Source organism: Pseudorca crassidens, chromosome 15, assembly GCF_039906515.1.
Source record: "Pseudorca crassidens isolate mPseCra1 chromosome 15, mPseCra1.hap1, whole genome shotgun sequence".
In the NCBI taxonomy this organism is placed as follows: Eukaryota; Metazoa; Chordata; class Mammalia; order Artiodactyla; family Delphinidae; genus Pseudorca; species Pseudorca crassidens.
The window spans coordinates 26,437,814-26,460,376 of record NC_090310.1 but is presented as its reverse complement, the minus strand read 5'-3'; the positions used below and the strand labels follow the sequence as shown (position 1 = coordinate 26,460,376).

The window sequence follows — 22,563 nt, the reverse complement described above, 5'->3', positions numbered from 1 at the left end:
GAACAATGAGTGATCTCCAAACTTTAGCTAGCGACCTTGAAGGGGAGATAACAGAGATTTCCACGGGAGAGGGTAAACTTACTTAGACTGAAAAACATGGAAAAAGAGAAATGTATCTAAAATTATCACTCTGGTGAATGAGAAAAAAATATGTGGCAAGATTGAATGTACTGAATAATCGGTCTTTTTTTTTTTTTTGTAAATCATAAGGAATAAGGATCTCTACAGTGGGCAATCTCTCACCTAAAATACTACAATCGACTTAAAGCCCTTCCGGATTAAAAAAGTGAGTGCCAAACACAAGCGAAATAGAGGAAATGTAGCTATAGCCAAAAGACTTAAAAACATAATGAAAAACAACAAAAGTGAATCAGCAGAGCAGCTCCAAAGACTGAAGTAGGGCCTGTGTATGTTACTTCTTGGGCCAGACTCTGGTATCCCCAACTGCAGATTATCCTTAGCATGTGTTTAATCTCTGGCCAGGCTCTGATCTTGTTGGGTATCAAGCAATGCAGTGGGGCCAACAATGCAAATGCCTGAATCTGGAGGCGGGGCGGGGGGGCAGTCTCCGTTCTGCTGCCATCACGCTGTGGGACCTCCAGCGGCTTGCTTACTTTTTCTAAGTGCTGACTTCCTCCTCTCTAAAATGAGGAGGTTGGGTGAGATCATTCCTAAAGTGCTTCTGTAATCCTAAAGTTATTAAAATACGTTAAAACTGCATTTCATGAATGGGATTGCCCACCCTTCTGGACCATCCACACTATAGCTCCTCTCTGTTATTACTGTTTAAAAGTTGCACATATAGTCTCCAGACAGCTTAAACACAAGCTCAGTGTTGCAGTAAACATCCTTATCCTAAACAAGACTGTGAGAAATGCTCAGCCTGCTGGAAACATGTGCACTTTCTCCTGTCAAGTGGCTTACCAGGCTACAGGTGTAGCGACCACTACTCCTCATTGTGCCCATGCATGCCAGGGACCACAACCATAGAAAACAGGCTCAGAGGCCTGCTGGAGCTTCAGGATTAAGTGCCACAACTGTACTATCACTGCTTATTTGACTCCAACCACACCAGTATGTGCAAACCATCATCATATTCTTTACCCTTAAAACCTGGAAGCAAAAAGAGTAATAACTCTCATTCCATTACTTCCATCCCCCTGGCACAAAACATTGCTAGCTTTGTAGACACTGGCAAGTGGCTGTCAGTAAGGTAAATCTGAAAGTCAGTTCCCTATGACATTGTGAAAATAATAAAAGCAAAATGCATATATATCAATTCTCTGAATATCTGTAAGAGAAGAAAGTTTCTAGGCCTGTTTCAAAATCTGGCCAGCCTACTACAAAGAACAGCCTCACCTGGGCTTGGAGACCCCTTATGAAGGGCTGTCTTGAGCCTCTGTAATCTCAACTAGAATATGGCAGAAAGAACACAAACCCACTTACTGGCATTTTTACTGGTAACCTGGGGGGCAGGTCGGAAATGAATTCTTCAAATCTGATCAGCTCATTAGCATGATGCAGCAGTGCTTCTGAGGCCTGGTTTTTATGGACCAAAATTATGTGGAAACCATGCCTGTGTCTCAGGTCACTAAGTTCCAATGCGAAATTGACATCAGCTGAAAGACAAGGTACAGCCCAACCCCCATCCCCAAACATTAGAAACACCTGACAGAGAGAGGTAACTCTAATGACATCTACTGAGAAGGAAGGAATGGCAGGATTATATTCTAAGTTGCCACCCCCACCCCTTTCTAGAACAGGAACGCATTTCATATCAGAAGGATTAACACGGTAAGACAATTTTACATATACTTATACTGAACCCCAAGACACGTTACTTCCAGTAGTAAAAAGGAGCAAATGTTAATACTCTGAGGAGCCCCAACTTCATCTTAGATTTTTAAAATTAGCAATAAGGGGCCCCCAGGATTAAAAAAATTACATTTTCTTTAATAAACTTGGCCCTGCAAGAATCCTTAATCAAGTTCCAAGGAGAAAAATACAGAAATCCACGTAGACCCATTTTTTTTCTAAACAGTTTTCAAAGATAAACATAAAATGTCCTATGTATTTCAGCGTCTCTGGGGGCACATTTTACTTTAACATATTTTGGTTTCTATGATAATTCACACACAGTGAGTTTAGCTGAAATTAGCAGATGTTTCTACACTTACTTGACACAAGAACCACAGTGGCAGGAGCAGTGTGAGTATTTGCAAACCTTCGGAGGCTCTGGCGGAGCTTGTCGTCAGCAGCGTTCTTTGCAGTAGCATTGATGTGGGCAACGGTTACCTGCATTAATTTATAATAAGGACAAATGAGAAAGAGCTGAGGTTAGAAAATCACTACACATTCTGCCTGCCTCTTAATAGACAGTTCTTGAGGAAACTTTTATTATTACTGCCACTTAGGAACGGAAAAAAATTACAGTCAAATCTCAATAATTTCAACTTCAGTTCTCCAGACGAATTAACTGGATCATTATCCCTAGTTTCATCTGTAATCTTCTGCTTTTCTGCTTCATCCATCCCCCTTTCAGAAAATAAAGAAAAGAAAGTGAAATGTGAAGTAAACTAGCTCTCTCTAGTATCTTTTGCCAACAGTTTTGTGGGTGGCAGAGGTATGATATATAATTAAGGTACGATTTGGGGCTGTATTTGATGTCATTTCTATTCGTCGTCTATGGCTTCCACCATCAGGTGGTGGAAGAAGAGAGGCATCTGCCCCTAAGGGAGCTAAAATGTGTTTATTCCTGTTAAAACTATCAGGCTCATATTAAAGTCTCCAAAGGAAGGAAAGGTTTGAGAGGTGCCTCAACTACATACAATACAAAATAGGATTTATTAGTTTTTACAAGGAACAGAACTATATAATTTTAGGCAGGAATATGGCATATCAATGGAATTACTTGTCTGAAAGTCAAAAGAACTTGATTCTGGTTCCAGCTGAAGAGAACAGACTTTGGGGTCAGACAATCTGGATTTAAATCTAAGCTCATCCACTTACGGCCATATGATCTTAAAAAAGTTGCTTCACCTCTTGGGCCCTTTCATTTGTAAATTCCAAATAATAAATCCTATGAGCCTTGTTCACAAAGCAGTTATGAAAATCAAAGGAAATGATACATATGTAACCACTATACTAGGAAAGCACTAGTCACATATAAGCAGCCTTGCTGAAAGATCAGACATGATTAAATGATTTCTAGTACCTAATTAAGAAATAATCTTTTGCTATTTTCCTTTATTTACAAACTTAGCACAAATGCATATTATTAAACAAATTTTCAATTAGAATTCTTAAAAAAAATCACACATGCTTATTCTTCTACCAAAATAGATAAAAATTCTTTTTTTTTTTACCTGGCAATTATTCAGTTCTTGAATAACTTCTTTGTTTTCTTTACTGATGTCACACACACAAATGAATTCTGCTTCTCTGTGGCCTTTAAAAAACTTCTCACGAATTCTTTGTACAACTGCAGTAGCTGAGCGGCCAGAGGGGACTGAGCAATTTTCAATATCCCAAAAAACTCCAATGGGGGGTAAGTTTTCTAGCACCTGTCCGGCTAGCGCAACTTCTGGTGACCCTTAAGAAATGTTAACATTTTCAATTACAATGGTAAAAAAGAGGTAAGATATTCAAATAAAAATAACAGGTAGCTACCTCTCATTCTTAGGGGCAGGAAAATGAAATTATTGACTGATGTTAAATTTAAGGATACCAACCTCAATGGCTGGTCTAATAAGACAAACAACCCCAAGTTGCCATAGTATCTCTAAGTGATTATTCCCATTTTTCAGGAGAGAACAAATCTAAAGATCAAGTCACTTTAAGCCCACAATAAATCCATGACAAAGCATGAGGCGTTCTCACACTGACCAGTTATGCTCCTCTGAACACTAACACATAGGTGAATGGACACAGCAGCTCTGAGACCTGACCTTCATGCTCCACCCGCACTTGTCTACCGACTCAGTGTAGGAGAACAATGAAGAGGAGACAGACCATGAAGTTGTTATCATCCTTGATTTGATTTTATTTTTAAAGCACATTTGTTTGTTTGTTTGTTTCTGGTTGCGTCGCAGGGCTTGCTGGATCTTAGTTCCCTACCCAGGGATCCAACCCGTGCCCACTGCAGTAGAAGCTCAGAGTCCTAACCACTGGACCGCCAGGGAATTCCCTTGTCCTTGATTTTAAATGATTTTTAACACTGCATTCGTATCTGATTCAAGTTTTTAAAAAATGTTTTTTAAAGATAAAATATATCAATTACTTTTTGGGGAAATGATCTTAGGTTTTCAAATACTGTTTTTTATCAGCCATTGCTAAATCTTTCTAAATACTAAGTACGTCTAGGGAGCATACAACCAACAAGTGTGATTATGAACCTAAGTTGACACCAAGTCCCTTCCAGCACTTATTTCTCCTAATATACTCCTTATTTTTCTAGACACAGCTTCTGGTCTCAAATAGCATCAGCCCAACATTAATGGCAACTGACCTATTGGTCTATAAGGATAAAAAGATCTTTACCAAGAGATGGAAATGGAGACTCATAAACAGTAGCTTTAGAACCACAGGAATCTTTTTAAAGGTGATTAAATGCAGTGTTAGTATCAGGTATTGAAAACTAATATGCACATTTTACACCATACTGTCATTTACCAAATTTCGAAGCAGCTTTGCCTAGACTGGTCGCCAATAACAACGTGGTCTCCTTCCCTGTTCCTTTGGTTCCACAGCCATTACACAGAGGAATAGTAACAGGTGCAGTTTGAGTATTTGGAGGTGGTATATTTGGCCAGACTTTAGCAGCATCAATTATACTATTTCTTGCCGGCTGTTTTAAAATTTTTTTAAAAAGAGGAGGAGGTTTCAGATACATTATTTCAGAACCTAGAGTTACACATAACAACTGAAAACACATTCTAAGTGTTTCTCCTTTCCACCTGCTAACCTCTGATAAAACGTATTTTCAAATCACCTTTCCCAGAACTATCAGCTACCAATGCATAAACTCACTTCCAAAGTGACTTGAAATGATCAGGGAAGATATTCACATGATCAGACCTTTACATTCTGGGCCATGTGTCTGCTACGGTGGAGACCCTCAGACACACTTTACATAAAAGGAAGTAACGTCTTTACCTGAACACTGGGTGTGACTGAGACCAAGTTTCAAGTTCCCCAAATTATTACAAAGGGACAACATGCAGTTTTACAAGAATGGGTCCATGTATCAAGTGAGTGTTAGCTATAAGAAATCACAATTGTGCTCTAGCCTTTAAAGACTGAACAGAACACGAGGCTTTGCCAAGCTAGGTTCACATGTAAGAAGTAGATTTATTACAGGAGACTCTAAGAGCATAAACTAAATAATTACTCTGTACTTTTTTGAATGGTCCCTCCCATTTTACCCTTTGCTTTCTTTCAGGACCAGAAGGAGTTATGCTGATGGGGAGAAAGCCACATCACGAAAGAGTCTTTGACCCCACTCACAAGAAAGATATTTTTCAAGATATATCCATTAGTATTTTTAAAAAGTCATTCCTCAAACCTTAGCTGCACCCAACATAACAAATAAAAAGATACAAACCTTGTTGAGGCAGTCTTCGCAGTAAAGTGAGCCCTTTAAACAAACCGGAGGTACCACATTTAGGTGCAAAGAGTTGGTGCATAAGTGAGGCGTTAGCTCCGACTGTGAAATGTGCTCTTCCAAGTGCCCGGGAGCCCCACTTGTGAAATCAGAACAGGGGAAATAGCCAGCGGAGGAGGTGCAGCCCTGGAGAGCTGGAAACTGATGCAGCTTGTGCACATTACCATGACATGACTGGAAATGGAGCTTTCCACAACAGGGCAGGTGTTTGCAGGGAGAGAGATTACTTTCTAGACACATGCTGGGAAAGTCACTTGCAACGCTGGCCAAACTGTTCCTAGCTGAGGCACTCTGGAGTGAAGATGCAGACTGGAAAGCAAACCCTGACCCCACCTGACACGTGACTGTCCTGGTGCTTTGCGAGTCTAACAGTGCGCCTGGGGGAATCAAGCTACCAGTCCCTCCGCCACCGCCACCACCAAAACGCATTGGCGAAGTGGAGGGGTCATTAGGGCAATGGGCACAGCAGCTTACTTTGGGGACAGTTGAAAGCTGTATTTTAGGTTGCTGAAGAGAATGGATATCTGGAAGTGGGACTGCTGGAAAAAGTTTAGAGCCAGCATGAAGGGGAGATGGTACATCCTTTAATTCCACAGCAACTTTCTTGTTCTCCATGTAATCTTTCTGAGAAAAGAAAACCAGAACACAAATTAATTTTATGAGGCTAGTGACTTGGGGATACTCACATCTGATTGCATTAAAAAATGGAAACAGTGTTCAAACCTATCTACATCACTCCGTCATAACCACACAAAATCACAACCACAAAAATGGAATGGCAGCTAAAACCAGGAGCATTCTTCAGCAGGAGGTGAACATTGAAACAGACAACTAAAATTACAACTGTGTCCTTCCTGAATTTTAAGAGACTTGGGGAGGGGGTCTGTTTACATATTCAACAAGCCTGATTAACCAACCATGTCTCAGTGTCTTCCCTTTGATAACTTCCCCTTGCCTCTCAGTGTCTTCTGAAGACAAAATAGGTGGTATGAAAAACAACACAGTCATAACAGTATTCACTAAAGACGGCTTACAAGCAAAGCGCCTTGAGGAAAATACTTAATAGTTTGTGCAGTCAGAGCTAGGTGGTTTTAGTAAGGTCCTCCAGGGGAGAAGGTATCAAGCACTATGGATGAGATCAGCCATCTGCCCAAGTGGCCCATCCATGAATAGGTCTTAAACGTGTTGCTGATGACATTTAGCAAACCCTGGGGTATCATGACCTAAAGCCATAATGCCAACAATTATTTTGTAACCAGTGGAAAGAATTAGAGTAATTAGAAAACTATCTGGGGAAAAGATAAAAGAGAAATAGTTTGTCATATGCCTGTAACATAGACACATGAGGCTGGTATGCTTATAAAGGTTATAGCATTGCATTGGTGTCAGAGACCTGGGTTTGAATGTGATACTAAATAGTTTTATGACCTTGGGTAAGTGACTTAACCTAACCTCTTTATGCTTCAATTTTACCATCCTTCAACTGGGAACAACAGAATGTACCTACTACATTTGTTAGAAGGATAAAATGAAATAGTAAACATAAAGCACTCAGCAGAGTACCTGGCCACTGAAAGGGGATTTGACAAATCAACATTTATTGGGTGAATGCAGGCACTATTAAGATGAAGGGGATGCCCTGATATAGTGATTGAGACATGCTCATCCCTTAGAGCATAGAAAGGTCCATCTGACTGCTATGATTTCACTCCTTCTGCTATGGCAGGGTATACTAATATGGGAGAAACTTGGATTTTCAGTTACTTTTCCTAAAAGGGAGGTAATAGCAATGGTCTCACCAGCCAACAAGCAGTGTGTTCTGCCCTCTTGGTAATTACAATTCAGGCTGGAAATTAACTCACTGGCATTATGATTTATATAGATCTGGCTCTTATGGGCAGGGTTACTGTGAGGTGGTCTTCCTGAACGTACTCAATTCTGGGTACCACTGACAAAATCGAGATTCTGGATCTGTAAAGGTGACAGTGCAATTCCGTGTCCTGTGACTCTGTTAGGGCTAGATCTGCCACCCCAGGACCCTGCTTGAGCTGCCAGCCCTCAGTGCAAACTGTCCCTGAGGTAAAATACTTCTGAAATAACTCCAATTACTGATGCCATGCGACAAAGGTAACTATATAATGAAAAACTGGAGAAGACAGGGAATAGATTTTTTTAAAAAGTCATTATCAATACCCTTATATAAATTCATAGTGAAGTCTCATTTAAATCCCAAGTACAATAGCAAAAAAAAAAGTGATAACGATGAAGGAAATAAAATCAGAAAACGTCAAAATCACTACGAAAAGACAAAAGAAAAAGTTCTAGACATATTTAAATATTCAAGAGAAATCTTGAACAGAAAAAGACTATCAACAAATCCTATCAATCTTTCCTTGATTTTAAGACACAAAACTCAGAAGGCTACCATAAAACAATATCTATTTTGTACTTTCCTCCGGTCTTACTCTACAATGTGGATTTTGTCTTTGGAATCTGTGACGTTAATGAGAAACAAATCTTTCCAAAATTTTAACATCAAATATTTAAAGCATCTATTGTTGCTTAATGTGTAAGTACAGGAGTTAAAAAATTGTGCCTTCATTGAGTCAGGAATTACAATAATGTGCTACAAGGAGTAATATAAGCAGGATGCAAGAGAAAATTTAGCACAGACTCCAGGGAGAGAGACTGCCCCAGACCAAATGGATCTCTCATCTATTTGCATTAAGAATTTGCCATGTCCTTAGTCTTGCACATAGTTACCGTTTGGGGACTAAGTGGCAACGTTTGCTCAGGACGAGAAAAGCAATTAGAGAATTTCCAAAGCCATGGCTTAGCATCATTATCTTGTTGAAGCCATCCAAGTGTTCTACTGCAGGAGTTCTCAGTTCCGTTTCCTTCCATCATACAGCCATACAAAGTGGTTCAACATTCTTTCATCTTTCTTTTCTTTCATTCTTCCACCCTGTTAAGAATGAGATTTCAATATTATTTATTTGCATAAGTACAAACTTTATTACTGAAATCTGAGACTACAACTATATTTATGGTGTATAGGTCATTGCAAAGAGGGCTGATGGGACCAAATCCAGGAACTCTTAATGCTGTGACCAAAGACTGAGTTTTCCATAGGATGTAACAGCCACTCAGTGGTGCTATGTTTTCCTGATGGAGATACAAGATTTAGCCACTCATATCCAGGATTAGTGATGTGGGAAAGTAAAAATAAATGTAAATGTCTTCCAAGTTAAGAAAAAAAAATTATGGTGCAATGGCTCCCAACAAGTCAGATCTTGGAACACAAGTAGAATCACTATCAAAACATATTACAGCTTACTAAAATTGGTAAACTTGGTTGACTATTTATGCTTGAACCCTGACTACATCAACCTGATGTTTTAAAAAGTCTATCATCTTCCATTCCTTACGTTTCATAGGTCTTCAAACAAAAATGAACTCTGGACGAGCCCTATTTCTTTTCAGCCATGCTTGAGAGAAGTAGCCACATCTTGGACACCTGCATAACCGGGAGAGAAACCTCTCCTCTTCACTTGGCTGAAGCCAAGCTCCTCCAGCCCACAGCAGATGTTTTCTATATAATATTTCTTAATTCTTCTCGACTATCCCTCACTAAACACTCTACTTGGGAGATTCAAAAAGTTAACAGAAGACAGCATATAATTTGAGTAAAAGAACAACCACATGTCCTCATTCCCAATTATGTAAGATCGTGAAATTGATTTCAGAGCAACCTATCCCACTGTGTCTTTGATATGAGTATTGAAGGTCCAAATTAAGTGACCTCTGTGGACTTTGAATTTGATTCAGCTACAAAACAAGTCGAACCAACCTCTTAGTTTACTTATTATGAAAGTGGAATCTGCTATACCACCAAAAATCTAACAGAGAAATCTCAAGTCCCAGATGTGCTCTTATCTACTCCAGAGCAACAACACTCTACAAGTCTTAAATGATACGATAAAAGCAGATCCAATCAGTAGTAGCCATTGGGCACACAGGCGGCCTGCCAGTGGTAAGGACAAGGAAGTCTCATTTCCAAGCCCTCACCACCATGCCCCAACCACCTCCTACTCTTACCGACAATGGCCATTTTAAGGTTATTAATTTATCTTTCAGAAATTTCTGGGCATATAGAGAAGAATTTCTTTTAGCTATCTCCCTGATAAGATGCTCTTTTCAAGAGACTTTAACATCTACATAGTCCAGTGAGGGGAGAGATGACTATATAAGCACTATGTCTAAAATATAGGAAAACCAATCACAAAAAGCAGGGGTAGGCAAACTACTGCCTAAAACTATAGCCAAAACCGGCCCACTGCTTGTATTTAAATGGCCTGCGAACTAAGAATGTGTTTCACATTTTTTAATTCTTGGGAGAAATCAAAACAATATTTTGTGACAAAGCTACATGAAATTCAGATTTCGGTGTCTACGACTAGTTGTATTTGAGACACAGCCAAGCTTATTGAAGTCCTATGGCTATGTTTGCACTACAACTGCAGAGTTAATTATTTGCAAGAGACTGTAGATCAAATACCTACAGAGCCAAAAATATTTACTATTTGGCCCTTATGTAGAAGCTACAAAACTTTATTAAGTTTCAGTTTCTTCCTCAGTCAAGTGTGCCTAATTTCTCCCCTGCCCACCTCAAAGCATTACTATGGGGGAAAAAAATCAGATAAAAGATGCCACCATCTGTTTGTCTTCACCGCTGTATGGCTTGTGCCAAGCACGGGGCTCCTACATAGTATATACTAAGGAAATATTTGTTGAATGAGAGAATGAATAAAGCAGCTATTTACCTACAAAAACTGGAGCTAATCTGGAGACAGAGATGGAGTTAACTGCCACAATGATAGTAAATTATGGTACTTGTTCTTCCTATTAAATACAGACCTCATATACCCTATCTTCTCTCTAGAGCCTAAGAATTTGTGATGTTCACGACATACACAACTTCAACATGCTCTCTCAAGCCCCTTCAAGGCCAATCCTGAAAGTGAGCTAAGGTGTCAAGTAAAATACAGTTTACAAAGCTTTTTTGTTTAACATTATTTATTTCCTCATTCAGCAAATATTTACTTAGTATCTACTATGTAGTAAGCCTGTGCTTGGCACAAGGGATACAATGAAGGAAACAACCAGACACTGCGATCCATTTATGTCATCTTTTTTCCCACAGTAAATCTGTGAGAAAGACAAGGGAGAAATTAGCCACATTTTTACAGAGGAGAAACAGAAGTTAAATGAAATTATGTAACTTGCCCAAGATCACACAATAGAAAGGGAAAAGAACCAGGCTTGTCCACCTCTTTCTATCACACCAAGGTACCTCTGGTATCGCTCAACACGAGCAATAGAAAGTATAAACGTATTAGCTTGTTAGTGGCCTGCACCCGGAAATTTTCCTAAATATTCCTGGGAATGACGTGATGTAATTCAGGTAGTCAAAGCAAGTTCTGTTTGATTTGAGTGGAAGTCTCACTTCCGCCATTATCTCTCAGTCTTTGAGCAATTCAGATAGTGGTTGAGAGCCCAGACTGTGACATCAGACTGTCCTCCTATCAATCCCCAATTCTGCCGCTTCCTATCTGTGCAGCTTTGGACAATGCGCAACCTCTCTGAACCTCAGATCCCATCTGTAAAATGGGCCTGATGATAATAGTAGCACCTTCATAGGTTGTTGTTTGTATTAAATGAGACAAAGTAGAAAATTTAGCAGTGGCCTTCTCTCAACACCCAATCTAGTCCTCAACACCCCACATCACCGCATCCCATTCCTGGGTATTTCTGTTGTTTTTCACAGTTCTTCTTCCTAAAATTATCTTAGTTGCTTGCTTTTTTATTATCTGTCTCCCCCACGTAAATATAAACTCCACGGTAGTACATATGGATCATGTTTTCTTATTCATTATTGTATCTCCTGCACCTAGCACAGTGTCTGGCACCCACCAACAACTGCTGAATGAATGCAAAGTTCAATAAATGCCTCAGAAGCCCATTTAGGTTTCAGTTTCCCTGTATGCAAAACAGAATATTTATGCTCAGAGATGTTAGAAAGTGCAAAAGATGTAACTTGAAAGCTCTAGGTAATAACAGAAAGGTGCCAGGGAAACTCTAAAAGGTGTATCACAGTGTCGCAGTACAATTATTGGGAGTGGTTCAAGTCCTAAGACAACTCAACGCTCAGTCAAGCCAGAGGCTACACCCTAGGGAGTGCTGATAGACCGAGGAGGGTGCAAAACGCTGGGGGGCGGGAGGGTTGCAAAAACACCAGCTGTTCTCTTCCTCTCTTAAACTTCCAACAAGAAGGGTTGCTCTCCACACCTGGAGGGCCCCAAAGGGAGAAAGGAGACAAGTGTGGGCAGGGAGCCAAACACCCCCAAAGGGCAGCAGAGGCGCTGCAATGACAGTCGTGAATTGACCCGAAAGGGAGACAACTCGAACCTGTAGCGGGGGCTTGCCCGGTGGGTCCCATTCCTTCCCCTCATACCAGCCAACCTCCCCCACCCCCGCCGGCAACAGGCAAAAGGAGGGGACGCTCTCCCCCTCTCCAGCCTGGTGGCCCCAGAGCACTGGACGCGTCGGGGACTACTTCCCAGCGCTGCCAGCAAACTCACCTCAGCCGCCGGCTCCACCTCCGCTCACATTCCGGCCCCACCGCCTTCCCCCCACCCCCCCCAGGCCCTTTGTTTTGATTCCCGACTCCGCAGCTCCCGCCGCCGCCGCCAAGCGCACCCTCCACTTCCGCTTCCGTACCGCACCGCCCCTGTCGCAAAACCGACGCCCTTCTCTCCTCCCTGCCTCCGCCCCTTCCTCCGCCCCTCCCCCGCCGCCGCGTCCTCCCCGCGCGGGGCGTGCTGGGAACCCCGGGGGGGGCGGGGCCTCGCGGCCCTGCAGCCTCGTCAGGCTCAGTCCCCTCCCGATAAACCCCTAAATAGGGACCTTCCCGGAGACCGACTCCGGCTTTTTTGGCGAAAACCCCCAGTTTAAGAAAGGCTTGCCGCTGGCTTATCGTTGTGGCGTGGGAAGGAACCTGAAAGCGGAGATTTAGGGTGCTTGTGAGGTGGAACCCGGGGAAAAAATCTGCCAACCGGGATTTGTCACCGTTCAGCTCTTTCGGGCTTTTGAGGGAAGGCGACTTAAAAGGGATTTTGATGAAAAACCTGATCGTTTTGGCTTTTTTTCTCTCTTACTCTTGTCACGTGATGACCCTACTTTTTTTTTTTTTTTTTAAATTAAATGACGCATATTTGCTACAGCATCCTTTATCTAGTGCAACCTAGCGGCGAGTGGAGAAAAAAATAACTGCCAACTGGGCTGCCCGCGAGGTCCTTCGGGCCGGCAGGGCGCCTCGAGAAGTTGTGATCCAGCTGGCAAAAAGAAAGCCTGTGCCAAGACTAGGCTGGATTTTGTCACCAGCAATTAAGAGGTCCTCGTGACTTAAGTAAGAAAACGTGATTTTTTTAAGTCCTGGTCCAAAGCTCGTTGCAAATGAATACAACTTTTCCAGTGCCCACTTAGGTGAGCAAAAAGGAGACTTTATAGTTGCAAAAGCCATGTGAAGCCAATAACAGCTTGTGTTGTTGGTGGCTAGATTTGCCATGTTTGGGGTTTTTTGGTTTTTTGGGGGTTTTGTTTTGGGTTTTTTTGCTTCAGATTCTTTACTTATATTTGAAATTTTTGAAAAATTGTTTTTAAGTAGGCACAACGGACATTTCTGAAACTACCAGCTGCTCACTATTTCCTGTTGCAAATTGGGAGAAAAACAAAGCATATATATTTTAAATCTAGACATAGTTTACGATGCAATAGCCGAATGCTACGTAAAAGATTATTTCTGAAGTTTGCTAAGAAACAGGTTAACTTTGCATAAGGATCAGCAGGTAAAAATTGCCGAAAGAGAACTTTTTTCCCCCTGAAGTCTGTACTGTGAGGCAACTTCATTAGGCAATCCACATTAAGTGGGGGAGATTTCAGGGGAAGCTGATACATCCCTGTAGACGTCCTTGTAGACAGGTATTGTGGAGGGCAAGATCAAACACATAGCTGAAGAACCCTTTGTGCTTGTATTCCATTTCCAGAAGGCAGATGACAAGTCCACACATCATCTGCCTGCTTAGGTATTTATTACTGCTGAGTAAATCTTCATTGTGTCTGTGTGTGGTAGTATTCTCCAAGTGGGAATTAGAACAGATGAAAAACAACCCTGTTTCTAGCGTTTTGTTTTTTTCACAGTACCAAAAAATATGCTTCTCTTTAGAGATTTTTTCCTCTCCTTTTCATTCTAGTTGAGTATCTCTGAACACAGACAGTACTAACTAAAAATATAAAAAGGAAACAAAATAATAGTGGATTTTAAAATTGCTTTTTATAATAAAGATAATATCTTTTATAATAAAGATAAAATAAAATAAAATAAAGATCAGACACATTTTGTTTGACATTGCTTGGCATTCTTTCAAGTCCAGAGCTGTGCCTGGTGTCAATAAGTAAATGCAGTAAATAAAAATGTTATCAATCATACTAAATGGAAGGCTAATGAAAAGTTTAGTGTTTTGAAATAATAAATTATGATGGTAGAATTTAAGCAAGAGAAACCCAGCTTTCTGCTCATTAATATCTGAAAGCTACAAGGAAAACATTGAATAGAGAGAAAAAAGTTTTAATTAAAGTATACCAAAATTTCCCTTTCATTTTTTTAAGGTTTTATCCAATAACAAACCCATTTACCTAAACACCTATTCCTGAAGAGGAGTTTAATGATAATCATTTCAATATCTTCTCCCTTTTATTTTTAATGGAAAAATGAAGGAAATTGAAAATCAACTGGTTTAAATGATTTAATGTCATGTAGTCAGTACTGATAGCTCATCAACTTGTGGTTCAGCTTATCTTTAAACTGGGGTGATTATTCTCTGCCCAGAAACCTCACAGAATGGTGAAGCTCTGGAAAGTGTCAAGGGGGTGCAAATGATTTATTAGCATTTGGGGCCAGGATGGAAGTTTCCTAAAAGACACTTTGATACTTAACCCCGTTGATGTAAGTGGTAGTTCCCTTTTGCATCTCTGAGCTTCTTTCAGGAAGTAGCAAGGAGTCGAAGTAGAATTAAAGGTCATTCTTAACCATGGCAGGGATGCAGGAGGGATTCTATGACTGGTTGGAGGCCTCAAAGCAGCTAAGATCTCTGCCTGTAGCATTGTGCTGAAGAACACCAGTGTAGGAGTCAAACAGACCCAGCTTTGAAGTCTGATTTGTTATTAATTGTAAAACCTTGGGCAATGCATTTAACTTCCTGCACCCTTTTCTCAGCTTTAAAATGAGGACCATAAAAGTGCTTTCCTGTGGTTCTCATCATCTGGGTCTCAGCTCCATTGTCACCTGGTAGAGTGGCTTTCCCTGACATTCTATCTGCAGGGACCCCTCCCCAGCCCCTTTCTATCATATGACCTTGCTTTAGTCATAGCACTTATTAGCATCTGACATTATTTCACTGTTTCTGTTTGCTGATTTAGTGTCCTTTCTTAGTACTATAAGCCCTTTGAGGACAGGTGTCTCGTTTGACATTTATTTTGATATAAGTGAGTGCTCAATAAATATTCGTTGGTGAACATCAAGAAGTTAGCATTATGCCTGACCTAGATAACCAATTGAAAAATCATGATCACTACATAGATTGTACTTAACTATGTGCTTAGGCACTGTCCTAAACGTTTTGCAAATGCCAAGTTGCCTCATTTCGTCTCTGCATAACCCCATTTTATAGATGAGGAAAGTAAGTCACAGAGAGAATAACTTGCCCAAGATCACACAGCTACTAAGGGACAGAGCAAGGATTCAAAGCCGGGCTCGAAAACAATCTCCTGTAAAGGAGTTTTGCTGCCTTTGAAGAAGATAATGATGTGAAAATTGTTATATTGGTTGTGGGACTTCCCTGGCAGTCCAGTGGTTAAGACTTTGCCTTCCAATGCAGGGGGCGTGTGGGTTCCGGGTTGGGGTTCCATCCCTGGTGGGGGAGCTAAGATTCCCACATGCCTCCCAGCCAAAAAACCGAACATAACATAGAAGCAATATTATAACAAATTCAATAAAGATGTTAAAAATGGTCCACATCAAAAGGTCTTAAAAAAAAGAGAAAATTTTATATTGGTTGTAAAGTTGTGGGGAGGACCTGGGGCATTGCTTATCCTCACTGGACCTAGATCTTTGTCCTATCTGCTTTGGGGAAAAGCCAAGAACAGGAAAATGCAACCGGTGTCAAGGGGAGGGAGTCATATTTTCTTGAAGTGCGTGGCCCGCAAATCCCAGCCCGTCCCCCCGGTGTCCAGGGAGCACCCTTTAGCCTCCAAGGCGGGCCAGAACCCTGCCCAGCAGCGGGAGCCTCCCAGGGCCCCTCCCGCCAGCCCGCCCAGGGCCGCCGCGTGGCCATGCCGCGCCCGGGCCCTGGGAAAAAAGTTTCCAAAAGGCGCTGCTCGGCGCTGATTGGCCGAGGCCGACGCGGTCCCGTAGCGCGGCAGCCAATGGGCGGCGCCGGCCGCGGGCGCGGGCGCGGGGGCGGGGGCGGGCGCGGGGGCGGGGGCTGGAGGCCCGGGGCGCACCGCCCCCAGCCGCTGCCGCAGCCGTCGCCGTCGCGGTTCCTCACAGCCGGAGCCGGGTAAGTGCGGAGCTGCGGCCCCCGGGGTGGGGACTTCCTGGGGACTGCCAGCGCCACCGCCACGGCCGCCGGGAAACTCTTCTGCCCGCCCCGGCGCCCGCCACGCTCTCGGGACCCCGGGCCGCCGCCGTGCAGGGGCCCTGGCGCGCCCCTCACTTGCGCGTCGCTTCCCGGGTGCTGGGCTCGAAAATTGCGCTTCCCTGGAGCCTGCCTTCTTAACTTTGTGCCTTCACACCCTCGAGTCCCTCGCGCCTGGTTCCTCACCCTTGCCAGCTTTCTTTCTCTTTCTGCGCTCGCCTCTCTCCGACCCCGCTGCCCTCCCCCTCCGTCCTAGACTTCCTCGGTCCTTCTGCTCTCCACGTCCCGGGTCCCCGCAGCCCGGCCGCTCTGCCCTCCTGTTCCCTCCCACCCCGACTCCCCTGGTCTCCCTTCTCGCTCAGTTTTCTGCCCTTCAGTCCTCGTCATTGCCTTCTGCTGCCCCCCACCGCCCCTCATTCCTCGTAGCCCCCCTCCCGCCCACGTCCCCACCCACCTCCACCCTCGGTGCAGGCCTCTTTCCAAAAACCTCCCTCCTCCTTGGCACTTCCCTCCCTTTGGGAACGTGTTTGGAACGGTCTTCCTCCCTCCGCTTTCCTCAGATCTCTGTTGCAGGACGGTTCACATTTCCCCTGACAGCACTTTGGGGAAGGATTGGATAAAGGATGAAAACGCTTATTTTACAGCTTGAATGCGGTGGCTGGGCTCACCTGCCTCTGAGGTCATAGGAAACCCCGCCATCACCTTGATATTGCTTTTTGGGGAAGCTACATTATCTTCTCCAGTCATCTCAAGTTCGCTGTCTCCCGAGGGCTCGACCTTCCCGGATTTCTTTGTCCAGGGTTTTATCATGTTGTGCCCCTCTCTACCTTTAGGCCCCTTTTAACTTCCTTTCTAAAGAAACGACCTTTGCAACACGCGCCGGACAGAAATTTCTCATTTTCTGTGCGAGTTTTGTTCATGTATTCTAGGATAGGATGGCATTTTAGGACATGGGTAAGGTACTTTGAAGAGTAATTGGATCCCAGCGACTCCCAGAGCCCCTTGTTATCTGACCCCAGCGTTGGTATTTAACCATTTTTGAAACTTAAAAATGTAGATGATCTATGCTCCTGAAGTGTCAGAGGCCTCTGATTGGTATATTTCATCCCATTTGGTTAATAGTTTCTTAACTTGGCTTATTCTGTTAGGATGTGATTTTTGTTTCCAGAGTGTGTTCTTTTGCTTTAGAACGTGTGAGCCCAGAGAGATTACACTCTGCTTCCTCACAAGATAATTCCCTAACACGAGCATGCCTGCATGTGGAAAGTTTGTGCCTGCAACTGGTACTATGTTTGTACCTAATCCTGACACAGGTGCTTTGTGTCTGCCTCGCTCAGCAGTGCCCAGCACTTAGTAGGTGTTGGGAAATGTTTGAAAAGGAATGGAGGAGGGGAACGCCTCCGTAGGAAAAGCTCCTTCCTTGGCCTCTTGGTTCAAGAAAGTAAAAATTATCCTTGGACAGGATAATTTGTTTTCTTTTCGTCCAAGTTTAAGCTTCTTAAAATTTCAAAAGCAATATGTGCTTACTGCAAAAAACAGTATATATCTTAGAGAAGCGTCAGGTACATGTTCGAATCTCAGTGTCTGCCTTACCCCCATACTGGTATATCCTTACAGACTCTTCTATTTGTATACTCAGAGGGAGATACATTTGCAAACAAAAATGACACTTTCTTAACATATCATAAACTTTCTTCCATATCAGTACATTTACTACTTCTTTTTTTTTTTTTTTTTTTGTGGTACGCGGGCCTCTTACTGTTGTGGCCTCTCCCGTTGCGGAGCACAGGCTCCGGACGCACAGGTTCAGCGGCCATGGCTCACGGGCCTAGCCGCTCCGCGGCGTGTGGGATCTTCCCAGACCGGGGAACGAATCCGTGTCCCCTGCATCGGCAGGCGGACTCTCAACTACTGCGCCACCAGGGAAGCCCAGTATATTTACTTCTTAACTGCACCATTTTCTGATCAGTCCTCTGTCAACAGTTAAGTTCCTCCAGTTTTCCCCTCAGTCAATGATGGTGTACACCCTTGAGCATATGTCCTTGCATGCCTAGTGAGGTATTCTGGTAGGTAGGTCATTAAAGACTTTGAAAGCACCGAGACAGAAGTCAGACCTGCTGACTCTTGACTGATTTTGCCCCAGTAATGTCACTTCTGCAAAATGCAAAGCCTGCGTCATAACGTAGAAGCTGTGGGAGCATGTGCCAGTCTCTGGCAGTTTCTTTCTTTTTCTCCCTTTCCCTTCTGCTCTTCCATGTGTTTTGATTGGGAGGGATGGGGGTTGGGGTGGAGAAGGGCCGTTAATTCCTGATGGTTTATATATGTGTGTTGCTCCTGACCAGCTGTGCTGGCTTTCTTCACTCAGAGGAGAGCTGAGAAAGGCTTTGTTTTTTCTAGAGTTTTGAAATCAAAGGTGTGTGTCTCAAGTGTGTTTTCAGACTTTCCTGTTAGGTTTGATCATGGAAAATAGCCGCCCCCCAAAAACTTGCTGAAACACTTTTGTAAGAGTAATAGATCTAAGTTATCCAAAATAGAAAATAAGTACTTACTGGACCACTTGATCCCAGTTTTTGCATGCTGTAGCACATACATTTGAGGTACCCATCAGGTTTGTCCACAGAGCTACTGGGGCATGACGGCATCATGGTGTATTGAGAACGCAAGTTAGGAAGACATATCCCTGTGGCTCGGATGCAATAAATGAATGCAGTATCCACTTTTAAGAGAGTGGGTACAAGGTGGTGTATGCTGTGACCAAGCATTAACACCTGCCTGACACAGTGCCTTTCAAAAGACTGCATGGACCAAAGAGTGAAACTGACCTCCAGTCTATTGGCAACCCCAGGGAGATCTGGAATTTGAATTCAAAGACTCCCTTGCACTTGGGTCTGGTTTGCCACTCTGTTGCACCTATGCAGATGGCCAAGGCATACAATGTTTCTGCTTTAGCTTCCTAAGAAACCAGGTGATTGCCTTGCCTACCTACCCCTTACAGTTAAGCAGCTTAAAGAGGGTCAATTGTTTGGAAATAATGTATTAAATGCCTAACACACCACAACTAGAAGGTGATGATAAAATTTAGTAAATAATGCTGGAAAAGGGGAACCTTTGCCAGTTGTCTTACCTGCTATCTGTGGCAGGGAGTAATGCACATTAGAACTTTCTGAGACATTTTCAAATGGCCAAAAAAAAAGTCAGGTTTTTAAGTATGCTGTTTCATAAGAAAGTGAGGTTCAGCTGTTACTTCTTTCCTCTTAGCCTCTAGCATAGTTTTTCTCTTCCCTAGGGGTGTTTTTAAAATGCAGGGGCTGTAATTAGAGCCACAGTGGAAGCGCCTCCTAAAACATCTCAATTTCATTTCTTTACTGAGGCTTAAGTTATAAGCCTCACTGGCTGTGATAAAGAGCCCTTTTCTAAAGCTCATCTGTCGTAAGATTGCAGGTTGAAGGTTATTAAACTCCAGTAACTGTATCAGATACTCCTTATCATGTACACCTGGGGAGGGGGTAGTTTCCAACATGGCACCCTGTCCTCCAGCCCCTTCCCATTAATGAGATGCCACTCAGGTGCCGAGGGAGAAAGGTTTTCCCCATCCTGTTAAGTATCTTAGGGATTTACAGAAGTAAACTATAAACTAGCCTGCAGAGGGTCTCTTGCTTTTTTTCCTTAAGCTCACATCCCCTTCCAGCGAGTGGCTAGTCTCTATCTTTCCCTGTGTTCGTTCCTTCCACAGGCATTTATTGAAAGCCTGTTATATGCCAGGCACTGTTCAAGGAATTGGGAATAAAAAAGTAAGATGGTGAAGGTCCCTGTGCTCAAAACTGACATTCCAGTGGGGGAAGATAAAACAAAAACAAAACTCATAAAGTGATGAAATAAAACAAAGCAGGGGTTAATATGACAGTGAAGGGCTGGAGGAGGTATTTGGTGGGATGTTCAGATAAGGTCTCTCTGGGGAAGACAGTTCAGCTGTGATCTGAACAGCAAGAAGGAAATCTAGCAGAGATCTGAGGGAAGAGCATTCCAGGCAGAGAAAACAGCCAGTTCAAAGACCCTGAGTGGGAGCAAGCTTGATGTGTTCAAGGAACAGAAAGAAGGCAGTGTGGCTGCAGCGTAAGCGAGTGAGGGGTAGGGCTGTAGGAAATGTTTAGAGAAGTAGGCAGGGACTCATTACGTTGAACTTGGACGTGATCTGTTTCCAAACATCAGGAAAAGTCAGTGTACATTCATTTTTCCTAGTTCCTCACTTTCTCACCCTCCTGTACACAGAATTCCTCCCATACCGTGCATTTGAGACTGTCCTCAATATGATCATTAATGGCCACACAGCACTCAGTTACAGTTGCATGGGCTCTGGTCTCTTAACGCTATAGACATTGGTTTGGTGACCCCATACTAGATGAGCTCTGGGCTCATTAAAGCTTGCGGCTTGAGCAAGGATTACCAGAATTAGGTTTACCCTTACCTGTCACCATGGTAATTACTGTTATTTACACTCTAGGTGCTCTATCCTTTGTACTTTCAGCAAACAAGATCTTTCACTCCAAACGTTAATTAGGCTTCTTTTGTAGCAGAAATCCAGACCTAACTGGTCCAACCAAGAAAGGGAGTTGATTATCTCTCCTAACCTTAAATCAGGAATGACTGGACCCAGGTGTCCCAATGATACTGTCAGGACCCAGTCTCTCCACTTCTTGGCCCTGCTTTCCTTTGTTTTGGCTTCATTCTCAGGCAGGCTCCTCCCTTGTGATAGCAAGATGACCACCACGAACCCTAATGGAAAGAGTTTCTTCTCCTCCCTCCCCCCCGCGCTTTATGGAGATATAATTGACATATAACGTTGTGTAAGTTTAAGGTGTAGCATGTGATGGTTTGAGCCGTATATTTTGTGAAATAATTACTACAGTAAGGACAGTTAACAACTCCAGAGAGTTTCTTTCTTGATAGCTCTGCGAAAGGCCTGGGCCTGGACACTCATTGGCTCAGCTTGGGTTACGTGCACCCCTGAGCCAATCATTGGCTCAGTTTGGATTAGGCTGATCCTTGTCATTGGTTCAGCTTGGGTTAGGCCCACCTCTGAGCCCGTTACCGATGATGCTGGAGGCATGAGTAGTCACATGCCTTCTCCCAGATGCAGAAGATGATGTCAAGTCCATCTGAGCCCCATGGAAGGAGTGTAGAATTGATTTCCCCAAGGGAATGTTGGGGTGCTGTTACAGAAAGATGGAAGAAGGAATGATGGACTGGAAAAAAAAAATCAAATTAACAATTTTCTACTCCATCCAGCTTCTCTGCTTTAGTCAAGCTTTCGGAGAAGCTCTGTTCCCCAGAAGGGAGTGGGTGGGGACGTGGCATGTTTTCTCTGAATTAGGGAAGGGAGAGAAATTTGGAGGAAGAGGTGTGAATACAGGTCCTAACAAATGTAGAGTTATCAGTAAGTACTGTGCTCGGATGTAGGTATCATTGTTCAGTTTCTACCAGGGATAAAGAAGTTGGTGATTGTGTCCATGTCAGCACTGACATATTTAGTGGAATTATTTGTATATTTAGCCAGATACACAGCTTGTTAGTTATGTCTTGCAGATTGAGGGGTTGTGTTCATTCTGTTGTCCCCAGAGACAGAACCATGAGCTAGCTTGAGGGGAAGAAGGGACTTCGGAGAGATCTCATTTGGATTCCTAATGACCTTTTGAGAAGCTCAGAGTCTTAAATAAATTGAGAAAATAAGCTGTTACATTGAGAGGCTTTATCAGCCGGGAGTCCATAGACTGATAACTGTTAATAGAAATTTGTTCCCTAACCTCTGCTCTGGATAACTCAGAATCCTGAGTCCAGGCCCTTATCATCACTTCCCTCTGGCTACTGTCTAATGTGTCTCCTTTTCTTCTCATACCCAGTTCTCCAAAATGCCACCTACTTCCTCTTCCTCACCTCCTAGTTACTCCTCCACCCTGTTTATCCCTCCTCCCTGTGTTGAAACCATTCTTGCTCACATCACCAGTGACCGACATTTTGCCAAGTCTTGTGGGTGGATATTTCCCAGTCCTTACCTTACCAGCTTCTCTGTTGCATCTTGGATATTGTGGAACGTTCTCTTTTTTCCCCTTGAAACCGTCTACTCCCGGGACAGCTCACTCTTTTGGTTCT

The 22,563-nt window shown here is 43.1% G+C and overlaps 2 protein-coding genes and 1 non-coding gene across 9 annotated transcripts in view; 2 read left to right on the top strand and 1 right to left on the bottom strand.

The window, feature by feature from the left end:
• Positions 1-12,433, bottom strand: part of MARF1 (meiosis regulator and mRNA stability factor 1) — a 40,434-nt gene extending 28,001 nt beyond the window's left edge. For all 4 annotated transcript variants that reach the window (XM_067706559.1, XM_067706561.1, XM_067706560.1 and 1 more), the window contains exons 1-7: positions 12,304-12,433; positions 8,426-8,627; positions 5,603-6,286; positions 4,672-4,846; positions 3,366-3,592; positions 2,178-2,295; positions 1,447-1,619 (exon numbers count right to left, since the gene is read on the bottom strand). In XM_067706559.1, the coding sequence (XP_067562660.1) occupies positions 1,447-1,619; positions 2,178-2,295; positions 3,366-3,592; positions 4,672-4,846; positions 5,603-6,286; positions 8,426-8,569 (1,521 nt within the window). In that variant the 5' untranslated portion in view covers positions 8,570-8,627; positions 12,304-12,433. The remainder of the gene's footprint in view (positions 1-1,446; positions 1,620-2,177; positions 2,296-3,365; positions 3,593-4,671; positions 4,847-5,602; positions 6,287-8,425; positions 8,628-12,303) is intronic.
• On the top strand, positions 8,718-8,844 carry LOC137208236 (small nucleolar RNA SNORA25). Its single transcript, XR_010935556.1, has one exon. It is a non-coding gene; the product is annotated as a small nucleolar RNA SNORA25 (small nucleolar RNA).
• A 3,817-nt stretch (positions 12,434-16,250) lies between the features above and the next one.
• The window catches only part of NDE1 (nudE neurodevelopment protein 1), a 55,826-nt gene continuing 49,513 nt past the window's right edge, over positions 16,251-22,563 (top strand). For all 4 annotated transcript variants that reach the window (XR_010934936.1, XR_010934935.1, XM_067706557.1 and 1 more), the window contains exon 1: positions 16,251-16,338. The gene's annotated coding sequence lies outside the window, so the exon portion shown is untranslated. The remainder of the gene's footprint in view (positions 16,339-22,563) is intronic.